The 26,519-nt window shown below is 43.6% G+C and overlaps 2 protein-coding genes across 4 annotated transcripts; one reads left to right on the top strand and one right to left on the bottom strand.

Moving 5' to 3' along the window:
* Positions 1–7,051: 7,051 nt before the first annotated feature.
* On the top strand, positions 7,052–21,714 carry ube2e1 (ubiquitin-conjugating enzyme E2E 1). Of its 3 annotated transcripts, none has more exons than XM_019350762.2 (6): positions 7,052–7,174; positions 8,076–8,237; positions 8,416–8,466; positions 19,218–19,350; positions 19,697–19,844; positions 20,915–21,714. In XM_019350762.2, exons 2-6 carry the CDS (start codon positions 8,083–8,085, stop codon positions 21,010–21,012), a joined length of 585 nt encoding a protein of 194 aa, XP_019206307.1. In that variant the 5' UTR covers positions 7,052–7,174; positions 8,076–8,082; the 3' UTR covers positions 21,013–21,714. The 3 variants fall into 3 exon arrangements, with proteins under 3 accessions (XP_019206307.1, XP_019206308.1, XP_019206306.1); XM_019350763.2 differs by having other exon boundaries at positions 7,092–7,112; XM_019350761.1 differs by having other exon boundaries at positions 7,161–7,556.
* A 681-nt stretch (positions 21,715–22,395) lies between these two features.
* nkiras1 (NFKB inhibitor interacting Ras-like 1) lies at positions 22,396–26,313 on the bottom strand. Its single transcript, XM_003455226.5, has 4 exons — positions 26,157–26,313; positions 25,845–25,945; positions 25,363–25,604; positions 22,396–23,735 (listed from the first exon to the last, which is right to left on the bottom strand). The coding sequence occupies exons 2-4, from the start codon at positions 25,936–25,938 to the stop codon at positions 23,493–23,495; spliced, it is 579 nt and encodes a 192-aa protein (XP_003455274.1). The 5' UTR covers positions 25,939–25,945; positions 26,157–26,313; the 3' UTR covers positions 22,396–23,492.
* Between the last annotated feature and the right edge of the window lie 206 nt (positions 26,314–26,519).

The following is a 26,519-nucleotide window of genomic DNA, read 5'->3' on the forward strand; positions in this document are numbered from 1 at the left end:
GTCTGTTGTTTTAATTCAACACTGCGTGATGTCAGTGCGTGCTCATCGCTGTGACCACTTCCTGTCAGAAATGAGCTGTCAGAGGCTCACCGCAGAGACTGAATGATTAGAAGGTGAGAGGTTATTCCCCTCTGGGTCAGACATGATTGTTAATGTGGCATCTGATGCAGTGTTTTCACAGTCACTTTCTAGTAACGTGTAGTAACGTGGATTCATTCTACTCGGTCACGCAGTACAGACTCGCTTGTTCCCCAGTCAGTCACAGCTGTACACTTATGTAACAGTGTGTCTTACTTCCTCTTTGTGCTGTTAGACAAAAAACAGAGTTCGACAACACAAAGCGTCGTGACTGAGAGTGCACGTTCAGTCCTTATGGCAAGGACCTGCGTCCCTCAGTGCTGCTGGTCACTGATGTTCTGTCTGCGAGCCGTTTGGTTTCAGAATCAAGTGAACGAGGTGGCAGTACCTCCTTAGCCCTGAACTATGCCTGCAGGCGTTCATCACCAACAAATTAACTCCAGAGCAAAAAGCACGGCTAAATACTTAAAGTGGAATGTCCTCATCTAAGTTTGTGCAGACGCGGTTTACTTTTCAAACATTAACAATAAAACCATCCTGCATGCTGACACATTTACTTTTAGACTCTGTAGTCCAGGGTGAGCTTTCTTTTCTTATTGTTCCCAGTGACATGTTTGGAAGATGCTCTGACCACCACATGTCGGGTCAGTGACGTCTGGGCTCCCTCTTCAGTCCTCCTCTAAGACTAAGCTGACTCAAGATGAAAACAATGGACTTCCTCATGCATTTGTCATAATTCAGAGTTAAAAACAAAACAAATCTTTAGTAGTACATCAGACCGTTGCACTTTTATTATTTGCAATGTTGACCTGTTTGTCATGACACTATTTTACTTCCTCGTGTCCTTGAAATGTGTTGATAAAGATTTTAAAGTCCTCTCAGAGAGCTCCTATCCTGACCGTAGCTTCTAGCTTGATTACTTCTAAAATCATATTTCCTCAGTCTGCAGCTGTGAGCACAAATCCTGAAAAGCATTTTGTTTTAAACACAACTTAACCACCTTTGAGGTTCATAGCTGCTGTCAAATCATCTCTGCAAGATATTTTCAGCCCTTTGTTTACACTTTCCACGAGTGTCCTATGTAGTCCAAGGAGCTTTGAAGAAAAAGCGTCTGGACTTCTTTGAGTTGTTTGAAGACGTTTCACCTCTCATCCGAGAAGCTTCTTCAGTAAGAAGCTTCTTCAGTTCTAGGGTCAAATGGTGGAGACTCCCAGATTTAAGCCCTGTGGGAGTTTCCCCCCAAGAGGGACAAAGGACCCCCTGATGATCCTCTACCTAATCACATGAGCCAAGGTGTGAATTTTAGGGTGTAAGTCACAATCAGCCAGGGTTTCAGGTGAGCTCTTTGCGAAACCTAGCCCCACCCTATCATGTGATTTCCTGAGGTCTGATGGCCCAGGGTGTGAGTGGGCGTTAAGGCGTCTGGGAGGGGATCTCAAAACCGGATTATAGATGGCAGACAGTTGGTGTCGTAAGCCACCACCAGATGGCTTCCTTTGCTCCTCTTTCAAACCATCTGTCATCTCTGTCCAAAATGTGAACATTGGCATCCTCGAAAGACTGACCTTTGTCCTTTAGATGGAGATCGACCGCTGAGTCTTGTCCCATGGAGGTGGCTCTTCTATGCTGTGCCATGCGTTTGTGAAGTGGCTGTTTGGTCTCTCTCCTGTCTTCCTTCTCTCACCCCAACCGGTCGCAGCAGATGGCCCCGCCCCTCCCTGAGCCTGGTTCTGCTGGAGGTTTCTTCCTGTTAAAACGGAGTTTTTCCTTCCCACTGTCGCCAAAGTGCTTGCTCATAGGGGGTCATATGATTGTTGGGTTTTTCTCTGTATGTATTATTGTATTGTGCACAATAAAGCGCCTTGAGGTGACTGCTGTAGTGATTTGGCGCTATATAAATAAAATTGAATTGAATTGAATTCCTTGCTGCACTGTACAGCATACACTACATTGTTAAGTTCGTGTTTAGGAGTTTTGTCTTTCGGATGAACCCGTTTTTGTCTGAGTGTGTTGCTGGGTCTGAAGTACACTGGGATGTCATGTTTGGAGAAAACTCTCCTGAGTTTCTCTGATACACCGGCTACATAGGGGATGACAACGTTGTCGCGTCTGTCTTTCTGTTCCTCCCTCATGGTGTCTGATCTTCTTTTCTGTGCATCTTCACCCAATTAGGATAACCGCATGTTTTAAGTGCTTCCTTTACATGTGTGTGTTCCTTCTTTTTCCCCTCAGGCTTAGAGGGAACATGTTCTGCCCGGTGGTGTAGCGTCCTAATGTCTCCAAGTTTGTGTTCCAGAGGGTGGTGGGAGTCAAAGAGGAGGTACTGGTCCGTGTGTGTGGGCTTCCGGTAAACTTCAATGTTGAGGTTCCCATTCTCTTCAATGTGCACAGCGCAGTCCAGGAAAGGGAAAAAGTTATCCTTTGTGTCTTCCCTGGTGAACTTGATGTTTTTATCCACAGCGTTAATGTGAGCGTTAATGTGTGTTTTGATTTTGACCCAGGTGTCGTCTACATATCTGTACCAGTGGCTGGGTACTCTCCCTTTAAAAGAGCCAAGAGCCTTTCTTTCCACTTCCTCCATGTAAAGGTTGGCTACAATAGGTGACACGGGGGAGCCCATGGCACAGCCATGTTTTTGTCTGTAGAAGCCTTCGTTGTATTTGAAGTATGTTGTGGTGAGGCAGAGGTCTAACAGTGTGCAGATCTGATCGGGTGTGAAGTTGGTCCTGTCTTCCAAGGAGCTGTCTTCTTGTAGTCGTTTTCTGACAGTCTCCACTGCTTCCGTGGTGGGTATGCAAGTGAAGAGAGAGACTACGTCAAAGGACACCATGGTTTCATCTGGATCCAGGGTAAGTTTATGGATCTTGTCGGTGAAGTCGGTGGAGTTCTTGATGTGGTGTGGGGTGTTCCCTACAAGTGGTGCTAGGATGGTAGCAAGGTGTTTCGAGATGTTGTAAGTGGCTGAGTTTATGCTGCTAACAATGAGTCTGAGTGGGACACCTTCTTTGCATTCATACTACTTACAGCCCTCATGAACTCACATACTCAAGAGTGACTGCTGTGCATGCAGGTGATGTCGTGATTAATGCTGAGGTCTTAGGGGTGGACGTTATGGGCCAGGTGTTATCATGAAAGTACTGTGGAAGTGAAAGCTCTACCTGGATTTAAACAAGGACATGAAAAGCTGAATGTGGCTTGCACAGCTAGAGGTCTAAGTGTGACTGCCCCCCTGCTATCAGTGGTTTGTGTTTCCATGGTTTGCATAGACGCTGCAGAGCATGGCTCAGAGTGATGGAGTGTTCTCCTTTTGTTTCACAGCTGCCAGGCAATAAAACCTTCAATCTAGTCAAAATCCATCCTTTAACTATCAAACATCCCTCATCTGTCTCCACAGCTATGAAATGTGAGATGTTTTAAAATCTCTCACAAAGATAATAACTTACAGAGAACACAACAAGATATTTATGTGTAGATCAAATCAAGATATTCAACAACATGTGTGCACAAGTAAACCATCCAAGGTGTGCTCTCAGTGTCAGGGGAACAACATGAGAATAGCCCCACCAAGGCTGGAGACGGAGCATACAGGAGAAGGATGCAACACATAACAGCAAAGCTCATTGGCTAACAGAGCTGAGAGCAGAGCACAGCAGCCTTCCTGAGCAGGCTCCAGTAACCATCACAGTGACAGACATCCAAGAACGGGTCTCCAGCATGAGGAGTTGGACAGCATCTTGTGCAACATACATATCAAAGAAGAACCTTTCATGTGCAGTGAAGATATTTACCTGTGGACACCTTTAAAACAAGGACTGATTTACTGTAATTCACTGTTGGAATTTGTGATTCCAACATTTTGTGATTTGTACCTGCAACAGTTCCCACGATGCCTTTTTATAGACCAAGTACAATAAAAATGAATGTGTTTGGAGGAACCTGAATAAATCTACTGGGAGAACAGTGGGTTGGATTACAGTGAATTACAGGCGCAGCAGTCACAGTAAACTACAGACACAAACACTTGTCGATGACAAAGCTACATCCAGCTTTGCTTTGTGCAGGAGGCCCTGCTTAGCCCTGCTTTTGGTTTCTGTGGGAAATTCACTTGTTACAGCAGCACAGTGGACTAAAAGAAAAGCTGAGTGGGAGATATATTAGAAAAAATAAAAACAAAATAAAATAAATAAGAAAAATAGTGTGGAACAATGTGATGGTTACTTTATACAGTCAAAAACACATTGTTTCTTCTTTATAAGTATATAATAATAATATAGATGTATTTTTAAAAAGCAGCAAGCTGATCTTTTTGCCACCTCCTCCCATTATTCACACACTGCAGATGTAATGTTGTGAAGGAGAGGTGTGCTTACACACACACACACACACACACACACACACAGTGAAATGTAGGTGATCAATAGAAGTGAAAGGCCAAAGTTGTTCTTTGAATAAATAAGAGCCTAGACTCCAAATAAGATTACTATGGATGCGTAGCATGTTGGAGGCAATAAGCCAAGCAGGTGATCATCATGCTGAACAACACAAACACTACATGCCACAGTTTTAGTAGAGGGGACCTGATGTTGAATCTCTTCTTAGAGCTTTCATTCTGAATATTCACAAATACATTTATAGGCAGAGAGAGCAAGCTGGGGCAGGACGTGCAGCAGGTGAGGGTGGATAGAGACGGAAGTGCTCTAACAAGTGAAACGTGTGTGGAGAAGGTGGAAGGAGCACTCTGAGGAGCCGATGAATGTGGAAAATGAGAAGTGGAGCATGGATGGAGGACAATTAGCGAATCAGGATGTGCAGAGTATTAGCAAGGAGGAAGTGAGGGCAGCTATGAAGAGCATCGACAGTGAAAGTGTGGTTGGTTCAGGTGACACGCCTGTGCAGGTACGGGGATGTCTAGGACAGACAGAGTGGAGTTTTCTACCCACAGTCTCGGGGAGTGAGAGGATGCCTGCAGAACGGAGAAAAACTGTATTTGTGCTGATTTTCAAGAACAAGGGTGATGTGCAGCTGGCAAACCACAACCATGAAGCTGTGGGAGAGAATTACTGAAGCTGGGTCAAGACGAGAGGTGACGATCAGTGAGCAGCAGTCAGGCTTCATCCAGAGAAACAGGACTACAGACGTCAGGGATCCAAGAGAAGAACTGTGGAACTGTGTGAGGAAGTCCGGAGTGGCAGAGCAGTCTGTGAGGACAGGATGTACGAGGAGGGTGAGAAGGGGTGAGGTGCGAGGCAGGAGTGACAGATGGGATGAAGACAGGATCGGCGACCGCTGAAAGGAGCAGCCAGAAGAAGATCATTTGCAGTTACTCAAGTGACCACAAACTAATTACAGTCTTAACGTGCAATTCTACAGATCCCTGAAGACCCAGGATGTTTTTGTTTAAGTGCTCAAGATGATCATTTCAGGATTTAAAAAGAGAAAGTCTTGTAATATTTTAGAGTGATGCTACAGGTGGAGAAAACGATGGAGTATGGTTCATTTATGCTGTTGTTGTCTTAAAAGTCTTAATATTTTGAGTATAAACATCTTCAAATTCATCTTAAAAATGCTTTTCACACAGTACTAGTAGACCTAGTAGTGGGTTTGATGTGTTACCATCTGCATACTGATCATTCCAGGCAACATTTTTCCAGTCTTCTCAATTTTGGTGAAGCCCATAGTGTTGTTGTCAGCTGACAGGAGCCATGTACTGTCCTTTAAATGAACTCAGTGCAGCCATTCTCAGGCTGAACATTAACAGTAGACAGGTTTTATTACTACACAGTAGTAAGGTGTGCTTGGGTTCTTACATCATTTCTGTTAGTACATAACTAATCCAAATGTGGAACATCCACGTGTGGATAATAACACAAAATGTGCTGCATGACAGTGGAGACGCGTGCTACGGCATGGCGGCAGGGTGTCGCTGGCTCCAGTGATAAACTGGTTCATGGACAGGTAATGGCTTTCTTTTCAAATGAATGTTAAACAGCTTCTGTTATGACTGCATGACAGAAGCATAACAGCATCCTTTGTCCAGTGTGTCCATCATCCTTCACTGCACATGTCCAAACCATCTGAGCCTTGCTTCTCCATTGTTGAAACGGTCTATTTAAACCTAAACCAGGATCTTTTTGTAAATGCCACAAAATAGTTTTTATGCCAAATACTTTGGGCGCATAATCCAAACCAACTTATGCGTGAGAACACCGAATAACGCAGAAGATGAATGATTTATGGCAGGAAGCCAAAAGGGAAACTCCGCCGACTAGTGGCAGCTGCGGGACCAACACTTCCTGTCAGAGGCGCGCTAGAGCCATTGCGAACGCCAAGTTGGTTTTTGTTATTGTTCGCAATAGTACCAGGAAGTACACTGTCAGAACCTACAAAATAAAAGCACCACATCTCAATTGGCAAATCCAGCTGTTGACACCTCATAACATATATAAATACACTTCTCAAGACCCATACCAATCATTTTAGGTCAAGCAAAAGGATGAACCCTGTGTATTTGTAAAAATTAAAAATATAATGTCAACATAGGTTAAGCAACATTTTGGAATTGCAAAAGTAAAATAGTACTACCACTACCACTATACCTACTACACTACTATTACTATTATTATTCTTTTTTAAAATTATTATTATTAGTCGTAGTAGAATTTCGCACTTTTGCTGCAGAAAAAATGTTTTGTCTTTAAAGGGTCCCACTAGAATGGACCTATACAGTACTGTAGGTAGTAAAGTGGGCCCCGTGAATAATAGAGGTGTGTGAATAAAATAATAATAATTAACAGTACAACAACTTTTGTATCGTTATCATCTTCATTTTAATATCATTTTTGAAAGGGTCATATAAGGTATTATACTTTTAAGGATAAATATATACTATCTTGTTCTTTTGCTGATGTATTTTCTTGTGTTTTCTACAGTCATTGTGTGTGACCAATTATTTCCATGAGTTTAATGTGCTTTTATTTTGTAGACTTCGGCCGGAAGTTTCAGTTTCCGTACTGTAGCGCGTGAACCTGACGGCGGTGAGTGTAGTCAGGCGGCGGAGGCACGCGCGCACAGGCTTTGCACACACACACAAAGAAAGGTATCTAACAGGAGATATTTGTATAACGGCTCATAATATTGTAACACTGCGTGTCGTGTGTATGTTGCGGAGGGCGTTCGTTTGACAAACGCGCCCCTTTAATCGTCAGAGGAGAGTTTAGGACTGTGTGCATCCTGTGGCTGGGTCAGTGTCGACGGATGTAGCTTTAAAAATGCGAGGAAAAGCTTTGAGCGAACGGCGGGTTCTGTTTGTTTCTTTCTGACGTCGTAATGTGAGGCCTGAAAAGCAGCTTGACAGCACCGAAGGAGCTTCCTGACTCCTTTATCCCAAAGTTTCCCGCAGCTGAACATCGTTGAGGTGTAGCATCGGGGTTCGACTGCGACATCGCCCCGTCGATGCGTTTCTGCTTTTCCACTCACAGGTCGGTGTGAGGTGGTGTTTTGGTCCCTGGTGTTGATCAGAACCGGGCCCAACTGCTCCATCAGATGGTTTCCTTTGTCGCAGTCCAACAAGCTAAAAATAACAGCCAACATTAGCTAAGGTCACAGAGGGAAGTGCTCCTCACATGGGGAGGATTTAAACTAGTCCAACCAGTTTACTCGGCCAGTGTCTGCTCCAGGCCTGCTTCGTAATGTGATGGAAGCAGCCGTGGCTGCACACTATAGCTTTACAGTATATAAATAGAAAACGCCAACCTGTTACAGATTACAGTTAACGCATGTATTCTATGAACATTTCTATGTTTCAGTGCAGTTAGAGCTTAAACAGCTCAGTGGCAGCCGTGGGCATGTTAGTGGGCATGTTAGTGGGCCGTGTCAGCTGTAGTAGGGGCATTTTAATACGTCAGAGTAAGGAGACGTGTTCTCCCGAGTCCTGCAGCAGCTCCAATATTTTCGTTTTATTATGAAATATCGTTTTAAAATGAATGTTCATTTCCCAGGCTCGGTATGTCGGATGAAGATTCCCGTGCCAGCACAAGCTCTTCCTCTTCTTCATCTTCGACCCATCAGCAGCAACAGCAGGAGGCAAACCCCCCAAAGAAAAGGGAAAGTAAAGCCAGCATGAGCAAAACCTCCAAACATCTGTCCACCAGTGCTAAGAGGTGAGTGCAGTGATGCTGGGTGGAGTAGAAGAGCTTTGGCAGGGTGGAAAGTTTGACGTGACTCTTACAGGCGTCGGTTTGTGGTGATTTTTGCAGAGCAGCTTTGTTTCTGGTTATTGTCATTCCTCTTTGTGGCCTTACAGTAACGCATTTCACTGACTCTGATCTGATTTTGCAGAATTCAGAAGGAATTGGCTGACATCACATTGGACCCTCCACCAAACTGCAGGTGAGTCATTTGTAACACCTGGCTCACTGACGTGTGTTTCAGTGGCGCTGTGGTCGGTTTTCTTCTCGAATAAAGACTTTATGATCTGTCACAAGTTAGTTTGTCAGTGTACAGAATTCTTTATTCATGTTCATGTCGGCGTCTGTTTGCCAGAGTGGAATAAAAATAAGACCTGTTTGTGGGCTAACAAATGATTGGTGAGCACTTCCTAAATAGATCCTGATATAATGCTCTTTCTTAACTGTCTTATTTGTGGTTGTTGAACAAGAAAAACCAACTTCTGACCTCATGATTATGTCAGAATATCACTGAAAACGCTGAGTCATTCAAAATGAAAATAAAATAACCAGGCTACACTGAAAGCAGACTGTTTTCTGGCTGACTGGAGTGAAAATCAAAAGATGTCCAGGTGGAGGTCTTTATCTACACCTGCTCGCTGTACATCTGTGGAACCTAGAGGTTTGGAAGAACAGGCTCCTGGTGGGGATTCAGGTCTCCTGCCAGTGGAACAGCTTGTTTGCCAAATGCGGTGTGTCAGACGGGTCTGGCAGGTTTAGACACATGCTGCAAAAGTGAATGATCAGCATGTGCTGCATGTGGCGCAGCTACTGGAAGTCTCCTGCTATTATTTAACATCCTGTATGTTGCCGAGGAGTTTCAGTCAGCACACACCTGGCTTTGTAGAGCTTCCTTAAGTCTGTTTGTTTGGTATATCATCATGGGATTGATTCTTCTGTGCCGCTGAAGTAAAACCAGTACAGGTTTTTTGTTTTTGTTGACACAGTAAGTGCTCCGAGCCGAGCCAGGTGTAGGAGTAGGAGGGGTTCCTGTAGGAGGGGATCTCGTCTGAATCTGCAGTCATGATATCTGGACATTAAAGGCAAGGTGATTAAATGGCATGTTACATTGACATTTACATTGTTGAACACCCGTCTTTATTGCTAAGCTGTTTTTACCCCTCAGTTGTAAATGGCTGATGGGGTGTTGTTGAAGTTGGTGTAAACCTGCAGTTCAGATATAGAAGACACGACAAATACAAAAGCCTTGATTAGCTTCAACAGCAAATGTGGAACAGCTCACATCCAACACACTGAACTTGTGCATAACAAGACCTCTTTACCCACTGACCCTTAAATTATGTTTCCACTGTTCCTTTAATATCCAGAGAGCTCATCAAACCGATTAGCCCACACTGGCACTGAACCAGTCTTTGTTCAGCCTGCATCAGTATCTCCTTTGTGCTTCAGCCGGTGAGTTGAGGATGTGATAAGCTTTTTATGGGATGGGGACTCTGCTGGGCGGCCAGGGGGACAACCTGAACGACCAAGTTTGTGAATGCTATAGCTCAAGAGTTTAAAATTTATACCACAGGTGCATCTACCAAAAGTCTTGCGACCTTGACCTCTAGGTCAGAGGAGTCCGGCTAGGTAGCGATCAGTAATTTTCCCAGACTCCTTCATAGGCTTCTTGGCTGTTCAATATCATCCTTTGATTTATTGTAGGTTCAGTCCTCAAGTTATTTATTTAGTTTTGTATAGAAATTGAAGGTCTAAGCACGTCAAAGAGAACAAAACATGAAGAAGAAAATCTGAATGGTGTTTAACATTCTCACCGTGCTCCTCAGATTAGCTCCTAATCTGTCACAATGCCGTCTTTGTTTTGACCGAGCTGCTGCTGTTCTCTCCTTAGTTGTCTTTAGAAGATGGAAATGATTTGGAAACTTTTGTTTCAGACAAAACTCTGTTTAGTGATTGTTCACACCCCACCGAACACATTTAAGAAGAAGGTGTGTGTGTGTGTGTGTGTGTGTGTGTGTGGCGTGCGTGTGTGGCTGGCGTGTGTGGTGTGTGTGCGTGTGTGCGTGTGGCGTGCGTGCGTGGCTGGCGTGTGGTGTGTGCGTGTGTGGCTGGCGTGTGTGTGGCGTGCGTGCGTGCGTGCGTGCGTGCGTGTGTGCGTGCGTGTCCTCTCATTCTGAATCATTCTGTTCAGTTTCACAGTTTGGGTTCTTCCTGCTTCATTTACAATCTGCTCATCACCGTATGATCCAGCTGTGCTCTGCAGATGTTGCTCACATGCTGATGAGTCATTTTGGTTGTCGTCTCATTTCTGTCAGAATTCGTCAGCTTCCCGTCTTAAATTGGACATTGGAGAGAAGTCTTGTGACTAGTTTCCCTCGTCGTCAGCGCTCCTCTGTTAACACTAAGACACTGACCACTGGCAGTCCTGCACACGCCCCTTTTCCTTTACTACAGCCCTGCAGGCGTCACAGCCGTACTGCCTCCTGGTTTCATTCACTGTTTATCTCCATGCTGCCTCTTTGATTTAGTGCTTACTTCCCAATTCTCCACCTTTTCTCTCGTTCTTGTCTTGTGCTTGCAAACATCATATCTCCTCTTGGAATGTTGTCAGATTCCTGACATTCCATGGTCAGTGCACAGGGAAGCTGAGGAAAGTTTCAAGTTGTGTCCAGTAGGGTAATTAGTGCTGCTGAGGTTTAGTAATGATTTATTTTAACATGTTTCTTGTTGGTCCTCCTAATCACATAGCTACAGAAACAGGCAGTTCCTAACGTGAGCCACATGTACATGAGCCCTCTGTTTAATAACAGTGGCCATCTCGGTCCACGTGTCTGCAACAGTTTCTTTACAGCTATATAAATCCTGCTCCCCAGTCTTTACTCTTCCTTGACCTTTGACAGCCTCATAAAGCAGTGCTGAGCTGCTGCACAGATATAAGTCTTTCACTTCCTCTAACCTGTCAGCAACTGACGCCGTTGGGTTTTGATACCTTCTTTGGACCAAGTAACATGTATGTGTGACGGATAATCTAAGCATTAAATATATAACCAGTTTAGAAGCCATATAAATACATCTGAGCTTTTGTTCAGATACCTTTTGCTTTCCACATGGAGAAGGTCTGAGCATGCTACCAGTGACAGATGGGTTTAAGATGGAGGTGGGATTAAATCAGGGATTGACCCTGAGCACCTGATTGTTTGCTGTGGTGATGGACAGGTTGACAGATGAGGTCAGGACTCTCAGAGGGCTGTGATGCTTGTGGTCTGTAGTGAGCAGAGAGCCGTACAGGCAGAACACACCAGAGGGAGACGGTTATAACAGCGACTCTGCAAGCAGTAGAGGAAGTGAAGGTGGGTTTAAAAACCTGTGAAAGACAAAGTTTACAAGGTGGAGATGGCGAAGCTGGAAGTGGCAGAGTTGAAGACGCTAAGATTTACAGACTGAACAAGATTAGACAGAAGTGCTTAAGAAGGACAGCTCAGGTGGAGCATTTCAGAGACACTATTAGGCTACGTTCACACTGCAGGTCTTAATGCTCAATTCCGATTTTTTGATCAAATCCGATTTTTTTGTCTGCTTGTTCACACTACAAATAAAATGCGACAGCAAACGCGCTCTAGTGTGAACGCTCAAAGCGGCCCGCATGCGCAAAAGAAGACGTCACACACAACGCGCTCTGTTTAGACCCAGAGCAACAATATTGTTTGACTGATGGCCCTTAATATAAAGACTTCGGACTTTATGTTTCCAAATTTTGCTTTAAGTTATTTTGTTATTTACATAATAATGTAAATAACCTAATAATGATCCTTATTGCTGTTTTAGAGGAGCGCTGCTTCAAAGGATAGTTGCAGATTTCTGTCAGAATCTGCAGATTATACAGTACAAATAAAATGTTCACGTTTCTCCAACGTTGTCTTCCCAACAGTTTCACTGACATCTACACTGGATGGCCAGGAAGCGTTCGCGATGTCTTCTCCGGCGCTGATAATTGGCGTCTGTCTTGTGTCAGTGACGTAAAAGACGGATTTAATGCGACATGACCGTTCAAACAGCAGTCGCTTTCTAACACATCGGATATGTATCGGATTCAGTACCACATACGAAAGTGACCCAGATCGGATTTGTGCCGTTCACACTGTCATGATCGGATACGGGTCGCATAGGGTCAGAAAAGTCGGATTTGATGCGCTTTCGCCTGCAGTGTGAACGTAGCCATAGAGAGCAAAAGGTGACGTGGTTTGGACGTGTGCAGGGAGGGATGGTGGATAAAGGATGAATACGGAGCTCCATCCTCCCCTTGTTGATGGCAAGAAAATGGTAGTGCTCTACTACTGTAGGTGTACTCGTGGTCAAAAGTAAACAGGCACGTGAGGTTCTCTTTGATTTATGATTTTAAGAAGGTATTGAAAGCTTTTATAACCTGTGAAAGAGTTTTGGAGCCTGTGTGGGTTCGATGAGAGCCTGTACATGTCTGGATGTTTTCTGTCTTCTGGTTATTGATTTCCATTTTATTTGAGCCTAGAATAGTTTTTGTTTTAGGATGGATGATGTATCACTCTGGAATCGTTTTCAGTGAGGCAGTATCAGCGCTACAACATGATATTCATTTTGTATCATCTTCATAAAGCACTGAGAGAACATTTACAGGCTGATGCCGTTAGATTAAATTGGAGGTACTGTAGGGAGCGTGGAGCTGTTGTATTGAGTCTCCTCTCTGCAGTCATTGGACTGTCTCAGTCAGGAGGCTTATTACAGTGTTTCTGAGAGAGAGAGCAAAGTTTTGAGTTGGAGCAGAATAAGAGGCTCATTCAAACATGAGCACTGATTAATGTGGACTCTGTGCCGAGGCAGGAATATTGGGAAAAGGGAACAGCCCTCAACGTGGGCTTTGAGTGTGACAAGAAGACTGTGTATAGGGTAACAATGTCAGAGGACAGCTGGGAGAGAGCCACAGCCTGATACAAGATACACACTGATACTGAATCACTTCAGGGTTTATTGGAGGTTTATGTAATCCTATTCATTACCCAAATGTAACTAATTACAGGGAGACCATCAGCCTTGCTCAGTATTTGTCTGGATGAATGAACTGCATTAGAGCTTCATCCTGCCAGATAAAGCATCGCCCCTCCACACTTTTTACTTTAAAGTTGGATCATCAGGTCATGAATTAGTTCCAGCTTGTCCTTTCCCAGTGTTGACAGTATTGATATCAGAAGTCCTGGGATAATCCAAACAGCCTACTACTGTCTGTTTTATTAATTTGATTTCACACAGTGTGGAAGCACTTTAATTTTTATAGATGGGGAGGTCATTGTGTGTGCTGTGGATGTTTCCAGTGTTGGTTAGACGAACTACGACGACTATCGCTGAGTCCATGTTATTGTTTATCAAATGTGAAGTATATTTGTGCTCTTCTTTTGCTGCTGGTTCAGTGAATTTTGGTCGGAGCGTGACGAAACCTGCAGTTTTGGAATCTGGGAGAGCTCAGCTTTTAGACAAGGTGCTGTTTGGCTACATGAAGTCAAGAGTTCATGGCTTTGTTGTTTGTGTTTAGATACATTTTGCGAAATGACATAACTGCTCTTTAACTGTTTGGTGGTTGTAGGAATGGTTTATATGAGCTTTAGCTGAGATTCTGAGGTTTCTGTGGTTACCACACATGTTGATATTTACATCAAAAACTTGACTTAATGGAGGCTTAAACTGCAGCTCACCCCCTTTGCCCCTGGTTCTGCAGGCGTTGGGGCTCAAGACATAACAAGGATGATTCAGTGCAGAGAGGTCTATTAACACATAGTGAGTGAAGAAGAAACACCTAGTCCATCATGGGAATCCCCGGCAGCCTACGTCTATTGCAGCATAACTAAGGGAGGATTCAGGGTCACCTGGTCCAGCCCTAACTATATGCTTTAGCAAAAAGGAAAGTTTTAAGCCTAATCTTGAAAGTAGAGATAGTGTCTGTCTCCCGAATCCAAACTGGAAGCTGGTTCCACAGAAGAGGGGCCTGAAAACTGAAGGCTCTGCCTCCCATTCTACTTTTAAATACTCTAGGAACAACAAGTAGGCCTGCAGTGTGAGAGCGAAGTGCTCTAATAGGGTGATATGGTACTACAAGGTCATTAAGATAAGATGGGGCCTGATTATTTAAGACCTTGTATGTGAGGAGCAGGATTTTGAATTCAATTCTGGATTTAACAGGAAGCCAATGAAGGGAAGCCAAAACAGGAGAAATATGCTCTCTCTTTCTAGTCCCTGTCAGTACTCTTGCTGCAGCATTTTGGATTAACTGAAGACTTTTCAGTGAGTTTTTAGGACATCCTGATAATAAAGAATTACAGTAGTCCAGCCTGGAAGTAATAAATGCATGAACTAGTTTTTCAGTGTCACTCTGAGACAGGATATTTCTAATTTTAGAGATGTTGCACAAATGGAAGAAAGCAGTCTTACATATTTGTTTAATATGTGCATTGAAGGACATGTCCTGGTCAAAAATGACTCCAAGGTTCCTCACAGCATTACTGGAGGCCAAGGTAATGCCATCCAGAGTAAGAATCTGCTTAGATACCATATTTCTAAGATATCGTGATAAAGCCTAAAAAGAGAGTTTCCTCATATCGCCCAGCCCTAATAGGAAGTAATAGAATATCTGTTGTTGGCACAATCTGGATCTTGACTGAGGTCTTTTGTTGTTACACTCACATGTACACAGCTCAGAAAAAGCAGTCCTCTTTAATCAGAGCACAGCTTCATGTCAGTTAAACTGGGATATTGATCTGGTCAGTTAAGTAGCAGAGGGCGCTGTCAGTCAGTTTCAGTGTTAATGAAAATAACAACAGCTGCAACAATGAGACAGCCCCAAACAGGAATGCTTGTACAGGTGGAGCCCACTGACATGCTTCCACTCCTCACCTTTTGACTGGGTCAGGGTCACTACTGGCAGCATGAGGCGATACGCTGGAGAGGTTAGACAGGTAGCCCAGGTCCTCCAGGATGACACATCAATATGTGCTGTTACCAAATAGTGTTCCTTTTTTTTTTTTTTTTTTTTTTTTTTCCAAGCTTCTTTGTTTAAAAAAGGTTTTCCTTTGAAAATTCCACTCAACTGAATTTGAGAGCAAAAAGCATACCACATACAGAAACAAAGACAATCATTTGTGCAACCTTTGATTGGAGAGCACGGGTGTCAGCTTTGGTTTTTGCTCATTTCAGCTGGCTGAGTCAGAGACCGCTCCTTCCAGAGACATGATTATTCAGTGGTCGTGTCCAAATTCATGGGCTGCATCCTCCTGAGGCCGCATTTGTAGACCGATTACGTCACAGCGACGCGCCGAAGGCTGTCCAAATTCGTAGACTCCTCCGAATGCAGCCAACAAATGCGTCCTCCTTTTCCCCGAATTTGAAGGATGGGTCGGGTGTGTCCTTCGTGGCCCACCATATCCCAGAATTCATAGCGCGGCCCAGCCAAACTCCAGTTTCCGGCAATGGCGGCCGGTACTAAGTTTTAAAATTACTTTTATTAATCTTTCTGGGTCACAAAATAAACTTTTAACATATTTTCAGGCGAGAATGTAGCTGTGTAAACTTCAAATATCTGCTCGGTTTATCAAGGTATTGCATATTTGCAAAAGTGCTTCGACGTTTTCGGAGACGTCTGTTACCCACCAGCTCGATAGCAAGCCGAGAGCTCGAGGGCCACTGAAGCCGCCGAGAACGGCACAACTCCCGGCACATCATTTTCAGATCACCGCGGACTTTCGCTACTCAGGTTAAACGTAATATATAAGTCACTTAGACAACCTAAAAATGATATTGTTTGGCTTTTTTATTTCAGTGTTTTATTTGTTCGTGAGTAAATCGGTTTGGCTGAGATTAAAGTTATTAGATTAGATTAGATAAAATAAAACTTTATTAAACCCCCGGGTGGTTTTCACACAGCTGAATAAACGTCAAACAGAAAACTGATTAAACAGAAGTGTGAGATGGTCGAGAATTTACGCCAGTGTCCTGTTATATTTTAGATAGCAAGGAGCAGACGGCCGAGTTTATTAAACTCCACCGAGACAGCGGTGACGTTAATCAGAAGGCTAGACCGTCCCATTTCACAGCCGTTTACTTCCGGCCTACCCGACCTTCTGAGGACCCGGCCCACGTAGACCGCGAAGGCCGGGTCCTCAGGAGGATGCAGCCCATGAATTTGGACACGACCAGTGACATCAATTATAGCATTACCTAGGGCTGCACGATTAATCGTTAAAAAATCGCGATCTCGATTCATACTTATGTGCGATCTCATTTCCAAATGACAACGATTTAAAAAAAAAAAAAAAAAAGACGACGACGACGATTGTACCGCATTTTGATCCGGGACGTAATCTGCACTGCAAACAAGCGCTCCCTCTTCCTGCTCAACAAATGACAAGGGCGGAGCCTTATACCACGTGATACAGAAGCTGTGCCGTGATGCTCAAATTGGCAGGGAAAAAACAACGGAGAACACGTCAGGGATGACGAGAAAGTGACAGGAGAAAATCCGTCCCGGTCAACCACACAAACATCAATAACGGTAACCTTATACAGCGCTTCCCTATACACGTCGAACTCCCGCAGGCACAAAGAAATTACGGAGGCTATCACTTATCACCTGACCAAAGATATATCAACACTGTGCAAAACGAGGGATTTAGGAAAATGATCAACACCCTAGACAAACGCTACACAGCGCCGTCCCGCAACTATTTTTCTATTGTTGCACTACCTGCTCTATACACGCAGTGTCGAGCAACGGTGGAGACGGAATTACAAGCAGTACAACATTTTGCAGCAACCACAAAATGTGAGACATTTATTGTTTTTATGTTCATTTATTGTTTTTATGTTCAGTTTCAACTGTTACGAAGTTGATGTGCAGTTAATAAGTGCAATAAATATTTATATTGGAAAAGAAAATCGTGAGAGAATCGTGATCTCAATTCTAAGCAAAAAAATCGTGATTCTCATTTTATGCAAAATCGTGCAGCCCTAGCATTACCTGTGCTGTGTTGTATTGCATACAAATGACGTCACAGCCGAGCTGAGTAGGTGCTCATGGAAAAGAGTCACAGGTGATCTGAGTGATTATGGGGGTGTTTGTAGCTTATGCCACCAGCAGGTCATCTGCTGATTGGAGGGTTGGTGGTGGCATAAGCTGTCACGTTAACGCAGATTTCTCTTTTTACCTGCACTCACTGTCTCACCTGTCTCCTGTACATTTCCTGCCTTTAATCAGTTTGTGTGATATGGCTGCAACGCTTCAGATGATGTCTGTCTGATTCCCTCGTTCCAAGTAACAGACAAAAACATTGCGTCTTTTCATTTAAGAATAAAGCAAACATCTTTGTGTTCAAACTGCAGAATCATGCAAGAAGGCAAAAATGCTCTCTGTGCTCAGAGCTAACTAGTTTAGCTCTAATAATATTTGACTCATTGCTTTACCTGTTCTTTCTTTAATGGCTTTTTTTTAGTTTTTGGTCTGAGTGGTCAGGAAGGAAGAGCGACACATAAATGATTTGTGCATCACATGATTTTAAAATGATCGTGTGTGAAAATTGGTTCATTTAAATATTCGTTTGTGTTTTGCGTGTAGTTTTCCATGAAACAAATCGTGTTTTTTCTCCACATGTTTGCGTCGAATGTCCTAGTCACCGTCCTACAATGAAAAGGCAAACTGTGAGGTGTATTTGGTATTACTCTGTCAGGCATCCAGTGATGTGAAAACAGCGCCAGCATTAAAGTGTCTAACAGAAGCTGCTGTTGGACCGAGAATCCCATCTACTGCTCAGTCCTTGTGTTATCTGCACAGGCATGTGAAGTCCATTCATCATTTCCCAGTCTACTGACACGATAACTCATATGGTTGTAATGAGCAGTGATGTGACGCAGGGATTACAGAGGAATTAAAAACAGGACTTTTAGATGAAACTACACTTCCTGCATGTCAGCCCAGTTTGAGCTGACTCCTCCTCCTCACACGAGCCTGTTTATTTCTTTTGATCGTCTGTGGTTTGTGTCATTTTGAAACTTACACAGTTGATGCCAAGTGTTTGTTCCAGCCTGTTAGTGTGAAGTGTAAGGACGAGGAACGACACTGTGTGATGGTTGGATATCATCTTTTCATAACCTCTGTCATTACTGATGCTTAGTCGGTGGGCTCACTGATGTTTCAGGTGTTTTCCAGGATGCGTACATTATGGCTGTGTCATCTTACATCCTCTGCAAAAACACCTTTATACATTTTTACGTGATATAAAAATGTGGCGATATCATTACTACAGCAGTGCTGTGCATTCACGTTGCCTCGTGCAGGCAGAGACGAGCCCAGACACGCGCGAGAGTTGAGCAGGTGCCACCCTCCTATAACCATTTAATACACACCTTCACACCTTATAGAGGTCATAAGCCTATAAACACACAGTACCAGTGTCAGAGGTATGTTTGTGATGAGTGGAGAAACTGTGCAGTGTGGGAATGCTCTGACTTCACTGTTAAAGTAGTGTTTGTAGAACTTCTTGTCTTTCAAGTGCCAGGAAGATAATATTGTTTTGTGTGTGTGGCACATTAGTGTATAAGAAAACTGATGCCAAACGAAGATGAACAAACATTTATAAAGCTGTGGGTTGTCTGAGTAACACACTGTGGTAAATTGTGCAGTGATACTTTCTTTGCTGTACGCAAATTTTTAGTTTCAAAGTAACCAAAGGAGTTTGGACTTCTTACTTAAAGAAGTCCAGACGCTTTTCTTCGCAAACTCCTTTGCCTACGATGACCTGGATGACTGAGAACCTTCACAGACATATTTCAAAGTAACCGTTTTATTTCATTCTAACCCAGAGTGAAGACTGAAAAAAACCTCAGTGCTGAGCTTGTGTATCATTGAAATACGACCAAATACTTGTTGATTGTGTTCTCCAGCGCCGGCCCTAAAGGAGACAACATCTATGAGTGGAGGTCCACCATCCTGGGCCCTCCAGGCTCCGTGTACGAGGGGGGAGTGTTCTTCCTGGACATCGCCTTCACACCAGACTACCCCTTCAAACCACCCAAGGTGAAACTGTGAATGCTTGCTATTCAAAAGACATGCACTAATGTTTTATTTCATATTGTTCACTAGAGGGCGCCTTTGTCCTGCGGAGAGTAGCTACATGAATTTTAGCAGCTTAACTAAGTGTCAGACCTCATGTAGAAACAGTTTAGCCTCACGTGTGTAGCTCTTTTCAAAGAGTTTGTGTGTGGGGGGGGGAGGGGGGGTAGAAATTCGTGCTGGCCTTGAAACCCACGAGCTGCTGCTCTTCTGTAATATTGAATCTTGAGTGAGACTTGATTATGAAGAGCTGTATTTTTATGGAGTTTGGTTAAACCCATGAACTTGTGCTTTCTACCTGTGTGATCAGGTGACGTTCCGTACGAGGATCTACCACTGCAACATCAACAGTCAGGGCGTGATCTGCCTGGACATCCTGAAGGACAACTGGAGTCCTGCCCTCACCATCTCCAAGGTCCTACTGTCCATCTGCTCCCTGCTCACTGACTGCAACCCAGGTGAGAGCTTCACGTGCATACAAACTCGGTTAGACTTACAAAACCGAGATATCGAAGCATCGATCAGGTACGTGGGTCAGATCCAATCCTGTCCAGATATCGATGAGCCCAGTGTCTTCATTGCAGTTGTAGCTTCTACTCTGACATACAGCAGCCACAGCAGAGTGCTAACGTTGGCAGCAGAGTCATCAGTTTAGATGCATGTGTGGCTTGCTGCAGCTTTACAGTAGTCCAACAAATCGGCACGTCTGAAAAGCTCGACAGCAATGCTGTTTCTCTCATTCGCCCTCAGTCGCATTAGGAAAGCTTCTCTTGTACTTAACATAATGTGCAGTTCAATGAATTTCAGTGTTTGGGTCCTCTGCTCCTGATCCTCCCACGGTGTGTTCAACAGCTGCCACATGAAACCTGAAATTAGAACCATTTTTATGTGATCCAGCTTTGAAATGAATAAAGACCTTTGGTCCTGCTGTTTTCATGCTTTATACATGTAGGAATTCAAAGGAAGCTGTGGTACAATGTAATTTCATCAGGTTAAACTCCTGTGGCATGGTGGTGCAGTGGGAAGTACTGGTTTGACAAACAAGCAGTTAAGACGTTGGGCTTCTACATCAGTCACGACGTGTAGCTTCAATGGTAGAATAAATGTGACAAGCTCTGAGCGCTCAGTAAGGCGGTATTTCAAACCAGTCCGTGTCCACAGTGAGCACTGTGGAGTGTCCTGGGCCAGAGGGGTTTTTCTTCTACTTAAAAACAAAAAAACACACACACGACATTCAACTGAAGAACGTGTCCATCATCGTGAGACGTGCTGATTGAAAAGTTGGTTGGTTGCTGATCTGGTACTGGTACTACATCTTGTGTGTGTGCGCGCGCGTGTGTGCGTGTGTGTGTGCGTGTGTGTGTGTGTGTGTGTGTGTGTTAAGCATTTCCTGTGACGACCGGTTCTTCCCAAACAGAACTGTAACCCACACACGCCTGCGTAAAGTATCTCAGCTGTACTTTGTTGTAGTTCTTCAGCCCAGATGGAGGTGTGTAAATAAAGTAACGTGGTGTTGTTTTGTTGACAGCTGACCCTCTGGTTGGAAGCATCGCCACACAGTACACAACGAACAGACCCGAACACGACAGGATAGCCAAACAGTGGACCAAACGCTACGCCACATAGTCGCCCGAGCTGCTGCTGGTTGGATGACCCGGGAGGGGGATTTGTTTTTTAATCTTGGAACTGAAGTCTTAAATCCTGACATTATGTTGTTTATTGTATTTTTAAGTTATCTTTTGGCCTGACTATAATCAGATCTGGCAGTAGCACATTTAGTGTTTCCTCTTTGAATAGTTAGCCTGTGCTTGACGATGGACATTAATACTTAACTACTAGATGAAATGTCACAGCATGATTCCCAGTCAGTGATGTCAGTGTAAATTTCCACTTGTATTAAACTTCCAGTTAGTGTTGCGAGCTGCAGCCAGCGCACTGATCAGCAGCCATAGTTACAGGCTGCACTTCTCAGTATTTGTGTGCTGCTGAGAATAAAGAGAAGCTAACGTTTACCAGCACCCATTTCTGCTTAAGCTCATTCACATATTGAAGTGAAAGTCTGACCGTCTGAAGGTTTTCACACTTTGTCTCAGCGCTGATTCTCCTGAGCAGTTCTGCATATGAGAGCAATCACTCGAACACTGGGGTAACCCTGCGCTCGGACCGAGGGCCGCTCTGCTGTTTGCTGCCACGCTCAGACTTGTGGTCTTAGAGAAAGTTATTTCCACATATAGACATGTTTAGATGGATGTTGGTTGTGGTTTGTGTTCTGTACCAATGAAGAGCAGCACTGTTTCTCCCTTTAAGGATTAAACATGACCAACCGAAGCGACCCACTTGTTTCCCATCATTTCAGGAGCTGATAACATGAAGGGGCTACGTTTTATTCAGTGCATCCTCAGACTGTTACAGAGCACATTAGCGTGGTGTGATATTTCACCTCTGTTCTACTAGCAGCACATTAAATGTTATTACTGTTAAAACACTTTAAGGACACGTCAGATCATTCATCCATCAACATTTTCACAGGTAAAGGAATGAGGCTCAAAGTGACAAAAATAAATTAGTTAAAAAAATATTTCCTCTCAACAACGTCTACAGTTAGAAAGGCAAACACATCCCTGTCGGATTAAACCGACTGCACTCCTGCGTGTCTGTGTACATGAAACATTATGAAATGATACATCACGAGTAAAGGCAGTACCATGACTATTATTGCTACCAGGCCATACTTGGTGCCGCTGACTGTATCAGAGGACAGGAAGGGCGCTTCAGCTCAAATCTGAAAGCAGTAACTCATAGAAGTAATCTAATAACAACACGTCTGCTTAATGTGTAACACTAGGGGAAAAACCAAACCGTCAAACTCTCCCAAATCTTTGGTGCTGTATCATTAAGATGGTTTGAACCTCCCAGTGTGATCGCCTGTGCGCACGCAGCCTTTCAACGCCTGCTTCTCTGCCAGGTTTGGGCCCTGACACCTACACCTCTCTAATATTTTGTTCAGTGAAAGTCACTGTCCATGGTAACAGGTACAGACGATAATGGATCGATCAATCCAACGGAACATCTCATCATCACAGGAGCAGTTTTAAGCAACACAGCAAAGATGTTTCTGACATTTTTGGCTCCAGATATAAAGTACCGTGCAAAGGTCTGAACCCCCCCCCTCTTTTTCTTTGGAGCAAGACTCCTGAGCGATCGTTCATGGTTTCCTGAAGTTCTTACAAAGTTTTCTTCAGATCTGCTATTTTCAGAGGAATGTTTGTTAAGCCACTTAACACTGATCTATGAATCATTCAAGCATACAAAAGGTGCCTAACTCAAAGGACGAACAAGTGTGAGCACAGGTTTTAATCATAAACAGCATGAACGACGGTCGTGGCCTCAAACCTGCGATCTTTTTCATGACACTGATTCCTGGAAAAGAGCCGTCTGTGACCATAAACACCTTCTGGATGACTGCGTTTCACTTCATATTGGACACATAACCTGTTTAAAAATCTGATTATTCTAGCTCATTGGCAAACTACTTGCCAATCATGTAAGCCAATGAGGTGTTACAGTGAGCTCCACTTCTCGCTGTCACCACCTTAGTTCAAAATCCTAAGGAACTGACAGCAAAAACACTCATCTACGGCTTCATAATGAGACTTGATAAAGCGGTGATGTCATAGAGGCTGCATCCATCTGTAGTTTCATCGACAGCAGGCACAGTTCCCAAACTTGGCAGACGTATGATCAATGTAAGCACGAGAAACTGCAGTCAGAAGAAACAACTATTCAAATAAAAATACATAAAATGTTTTCTGAGCCTCTGCGCAGGTACAGAGATCAGTGAATGCAGCAGTGCTGGAAAGATGTATAACCTACTAAATATTTCCAGCGTGTCGTTACCACTTAAAAAGCTAAAAAAGAGAAACTGTACATTCCTGTATCAGATGTGTTCCTGTGTAACCACATCCTTCCTCCAGGGCCGTACTTGAAGCAGGCCATCAATTATGTCATCAAGCAAAAATCCCAAACGGTTAAACGAGTCCCACTGCTAAACCAACATCCCGCCCACAGCGCGCTGCTGGGAGTGAACGCAGGAAGGAGCGTGTGTGTCAGATGTCATTGGATGGGGTCCCCTTGCTTTTACGTCCAGGCAGAGGGAAGGCCGACTTGCTCTGAGGCTGCGTGAGGCGGCTGGTGAGCTGGGTGAACGGTTCGATGAGCGAGGTGCGTTCAGTGACGCTCACCTCCCACAGCTTCACCTTCTCGCCTCGCGCCCACTGCTGTGCTGCCTCGTGGTCTACCTGACGACGCTCCCGCAGGTCTGTTTTGTTCCCCAGCACTATGACCATCACCTGCACCCAAAACAAAGCCAAGTCACTTTTTAGTGATCTACATCATACACAGGAGAGAAAACCGATTCATACAATATGTTTAGTGTGGGATGTTAGAGTGCAACTTCTCTGTGAAGTTTTTGTTTTTCCCAAATAGCCGCCCGCCCGAGAATATTCTAAAGTTGAACTCATCTACACATTCAAGGGTTTTTTTACCCAACATTATAGAATTATACTGAAGCTATCTAACTATGAAATATGTTTTTATCTCTATATATCAATATTGTGTCTACTCACAGTAAGGAGGCTTTATGTTACTTTCTTACTGCGCTTCAAACAGTCGATGTAAAAGCTCACACCTGTGAGACTTGTGGTGTTCACCCTCAGCTGCGACTGTGGACGCTCACTGGAGCTTTTCCCCACACATTACTGCATGTCAAATTGTGTTTGGGCGAGATACCCAAATTCCACCCGATGCATCCATCGGTGTATGAGTCTGTGCTTAAAATGCATGGAGTAAAGAGGTGTTTTAATGCTGCGTCGACCTCACACAGCGCAGGTGTTTCGAAATATCCTCGTCACATGACCATGGCTAACTAAGGTTTTGGTGCATTCCATCCCAGTTTGAACACCTGGCTGACCGACTGCTTTTAGGTTTGGTTGACAGTGTGTAGAACAAACCTGATGACATTGCAAAGGCACAGAAAGCTTAACAGTCAGCAGTAGCAGCGGAAACAACACCCACAGTGGAACTGCTCATGCCACTGTGGAGCTCAAGAGACGCCTCACTGATGCCTTTGTTCCAACGACACGTGATCCACTAATTTAGTGATGAGAGATCAGGCTGTCAGGTCACTGTTAGCGGTGAATATGATGACCAGTGAGGATGACTACAACAAAGCTGAAACTTAAGTCAGTTTAAAACTCAAATGCTATTGGTAATGCTATCAGAATAAGGTTTGCAGCTTCCTCTGTGTCTAAAGAAAATTTTTTCAGAGCAGTTAAGAAACAGTGAACTATGTAGAATAAAATGCCAAAATGTTAAATGTTGTGTCAGAAAGGCTATCAGGCCCTGAACTCTGTCAAATTGGTGGAGCTACCCTCTCCACCTGTGATATTGTAGCAACATAAAGTAGTGTTTCGTATCGACTCTTCTCCACTTTTATCTTCCTGTTTAGGTCTGCTCTCGTCTGTGGTTTGTTATTTGTGTACTCTGAGGTTCTCTTAGTGCTGCTGGTCATGTTTTTGGAACAGTGACCTTATTATATGCATATCTTTAAAATGATACATACAAGTATTCACTTTTAAGAGCAAACAAACATGTTTTATACGGATAAATTTATAGATTTGTCTATATAAAACCATTCAGATGATTTCTAGCAAGTTTTAAAGACACGTCCAAACATATGTTATCTATTTCTATTCTCCATAAGGTCCAGTTTACACTGTTTAGTACTAGACTCACTGCAAAGCTGTACAGCTAAGAGGCGGAAACTAGAGCTGTTAACAAATATTCTAAATGTAATTATATGATTTAATTAGGCAAAAACTAGACATCTGATCACAGAAAAAAAAAAGCACATGTCATCTTCACAAGTGCCAGCAATCTGTGCAACGTTTGCCTGACCAGACTTCAACCCAGCCTCACCTCTTTTTTATCTCTGGACTTATCTATTTCTTTCTTCAGAATGTCCACCCTCTTGAAAGACTCCAAGCTGTCAACACTGTAAACAAGCACAAAGCCGTCTGCCACTGAGTAATAGTGCTTAGGGAGGTCTTGTCCATCATTCAGTCCCTTGGTGTCATAGAGCCTGAGCTGTTCCTTGACACCTCGGTCGGTTTCCACAGAGGCCACATACACGTCCTCCTGTGTCTCATTAGACTCTGACCCTGAAAGGTACAGACGAAAAATAAAAGAGTTACTGAAACAGCAAATGAGGATCTTGGCAATGAAACATTGGAATGCTCTCAAACAGCGGATGTATCAACACCATGTAATATAAATATGCCAAACAATTGATGTCATACTGGAAGAATGTAAGTGTGTTTTGCCAAATAAAGAGTGTTCAAAGCTTCGTCACTGAAACAAGTAACATCCCATCGCTGTACGCCCAGTCCTCACCTACCTACCTACAGTGTGGTTTCCGTACAGCAGCTGTTCCAGAATAGCAGTTTTTCCAACAGCCGCCTGGCCGCACACCACAACTTTACAGCCTTTTCCCATGTCGAGTCTGTAATACATCAAGACGGATGGTCAGTTTGTACAGAAACGCGTTAGAACCACAGTAACATCAAAACGACCGACAGTCCCTCAAAACATCAACAGACATGTTCATCCTTAGCTTGTACCTAGCTGGCTAAAGCTAGCTATTGTTTAGCCAGCTAGCTGAAATACGAACACATATTTTTAAATTCTTTGTATGTCTGAGAAAAGTCGCTAACTTTAGTGTGGAAGATACGAGGCTTCCGTCAAGTCTGCAAGCGTAGAACCACAACCGGAGGATCCATTCTGCTGTGAGATTAAAGAGCGACAGGTTCTGTCAAAGCGCATGCGCAGTTCACCATACGTCAGAGCCCTCGAAGATCACCAACTTTGCTCGCTTATGCATTATTTATTTATTTATTTATATTTATTTTATATGTAGAAAATATGAAAGCTGATTAAAGACAAGTTAAAATTACATTTTAAAAAAGTTTAACGCCTGTTATTAATATTGACTTTGTAATTGACTCCTTCTAATTAATTTGCAGTTCGACGCAGTAAATTGTGTCTTTATGTTTACAAATATTTTTGCTTTATATTTG

This window comes from Oreochromis niloticus, linkage group LG22, assembly GCF_001858045.2.
Source record: "Oreochromis niloticus isolate F11D_XX linkage group LG22, O_niloticus_UMD_NMBU, whole genome shotgun sequence".
NCBI classification, from domain to species: Eukaryota; Metazoa; Chordata; class Actinopteri; order Cichliformes; family Cichlidae; genus Oreochromis; species Oreochromis niloticus.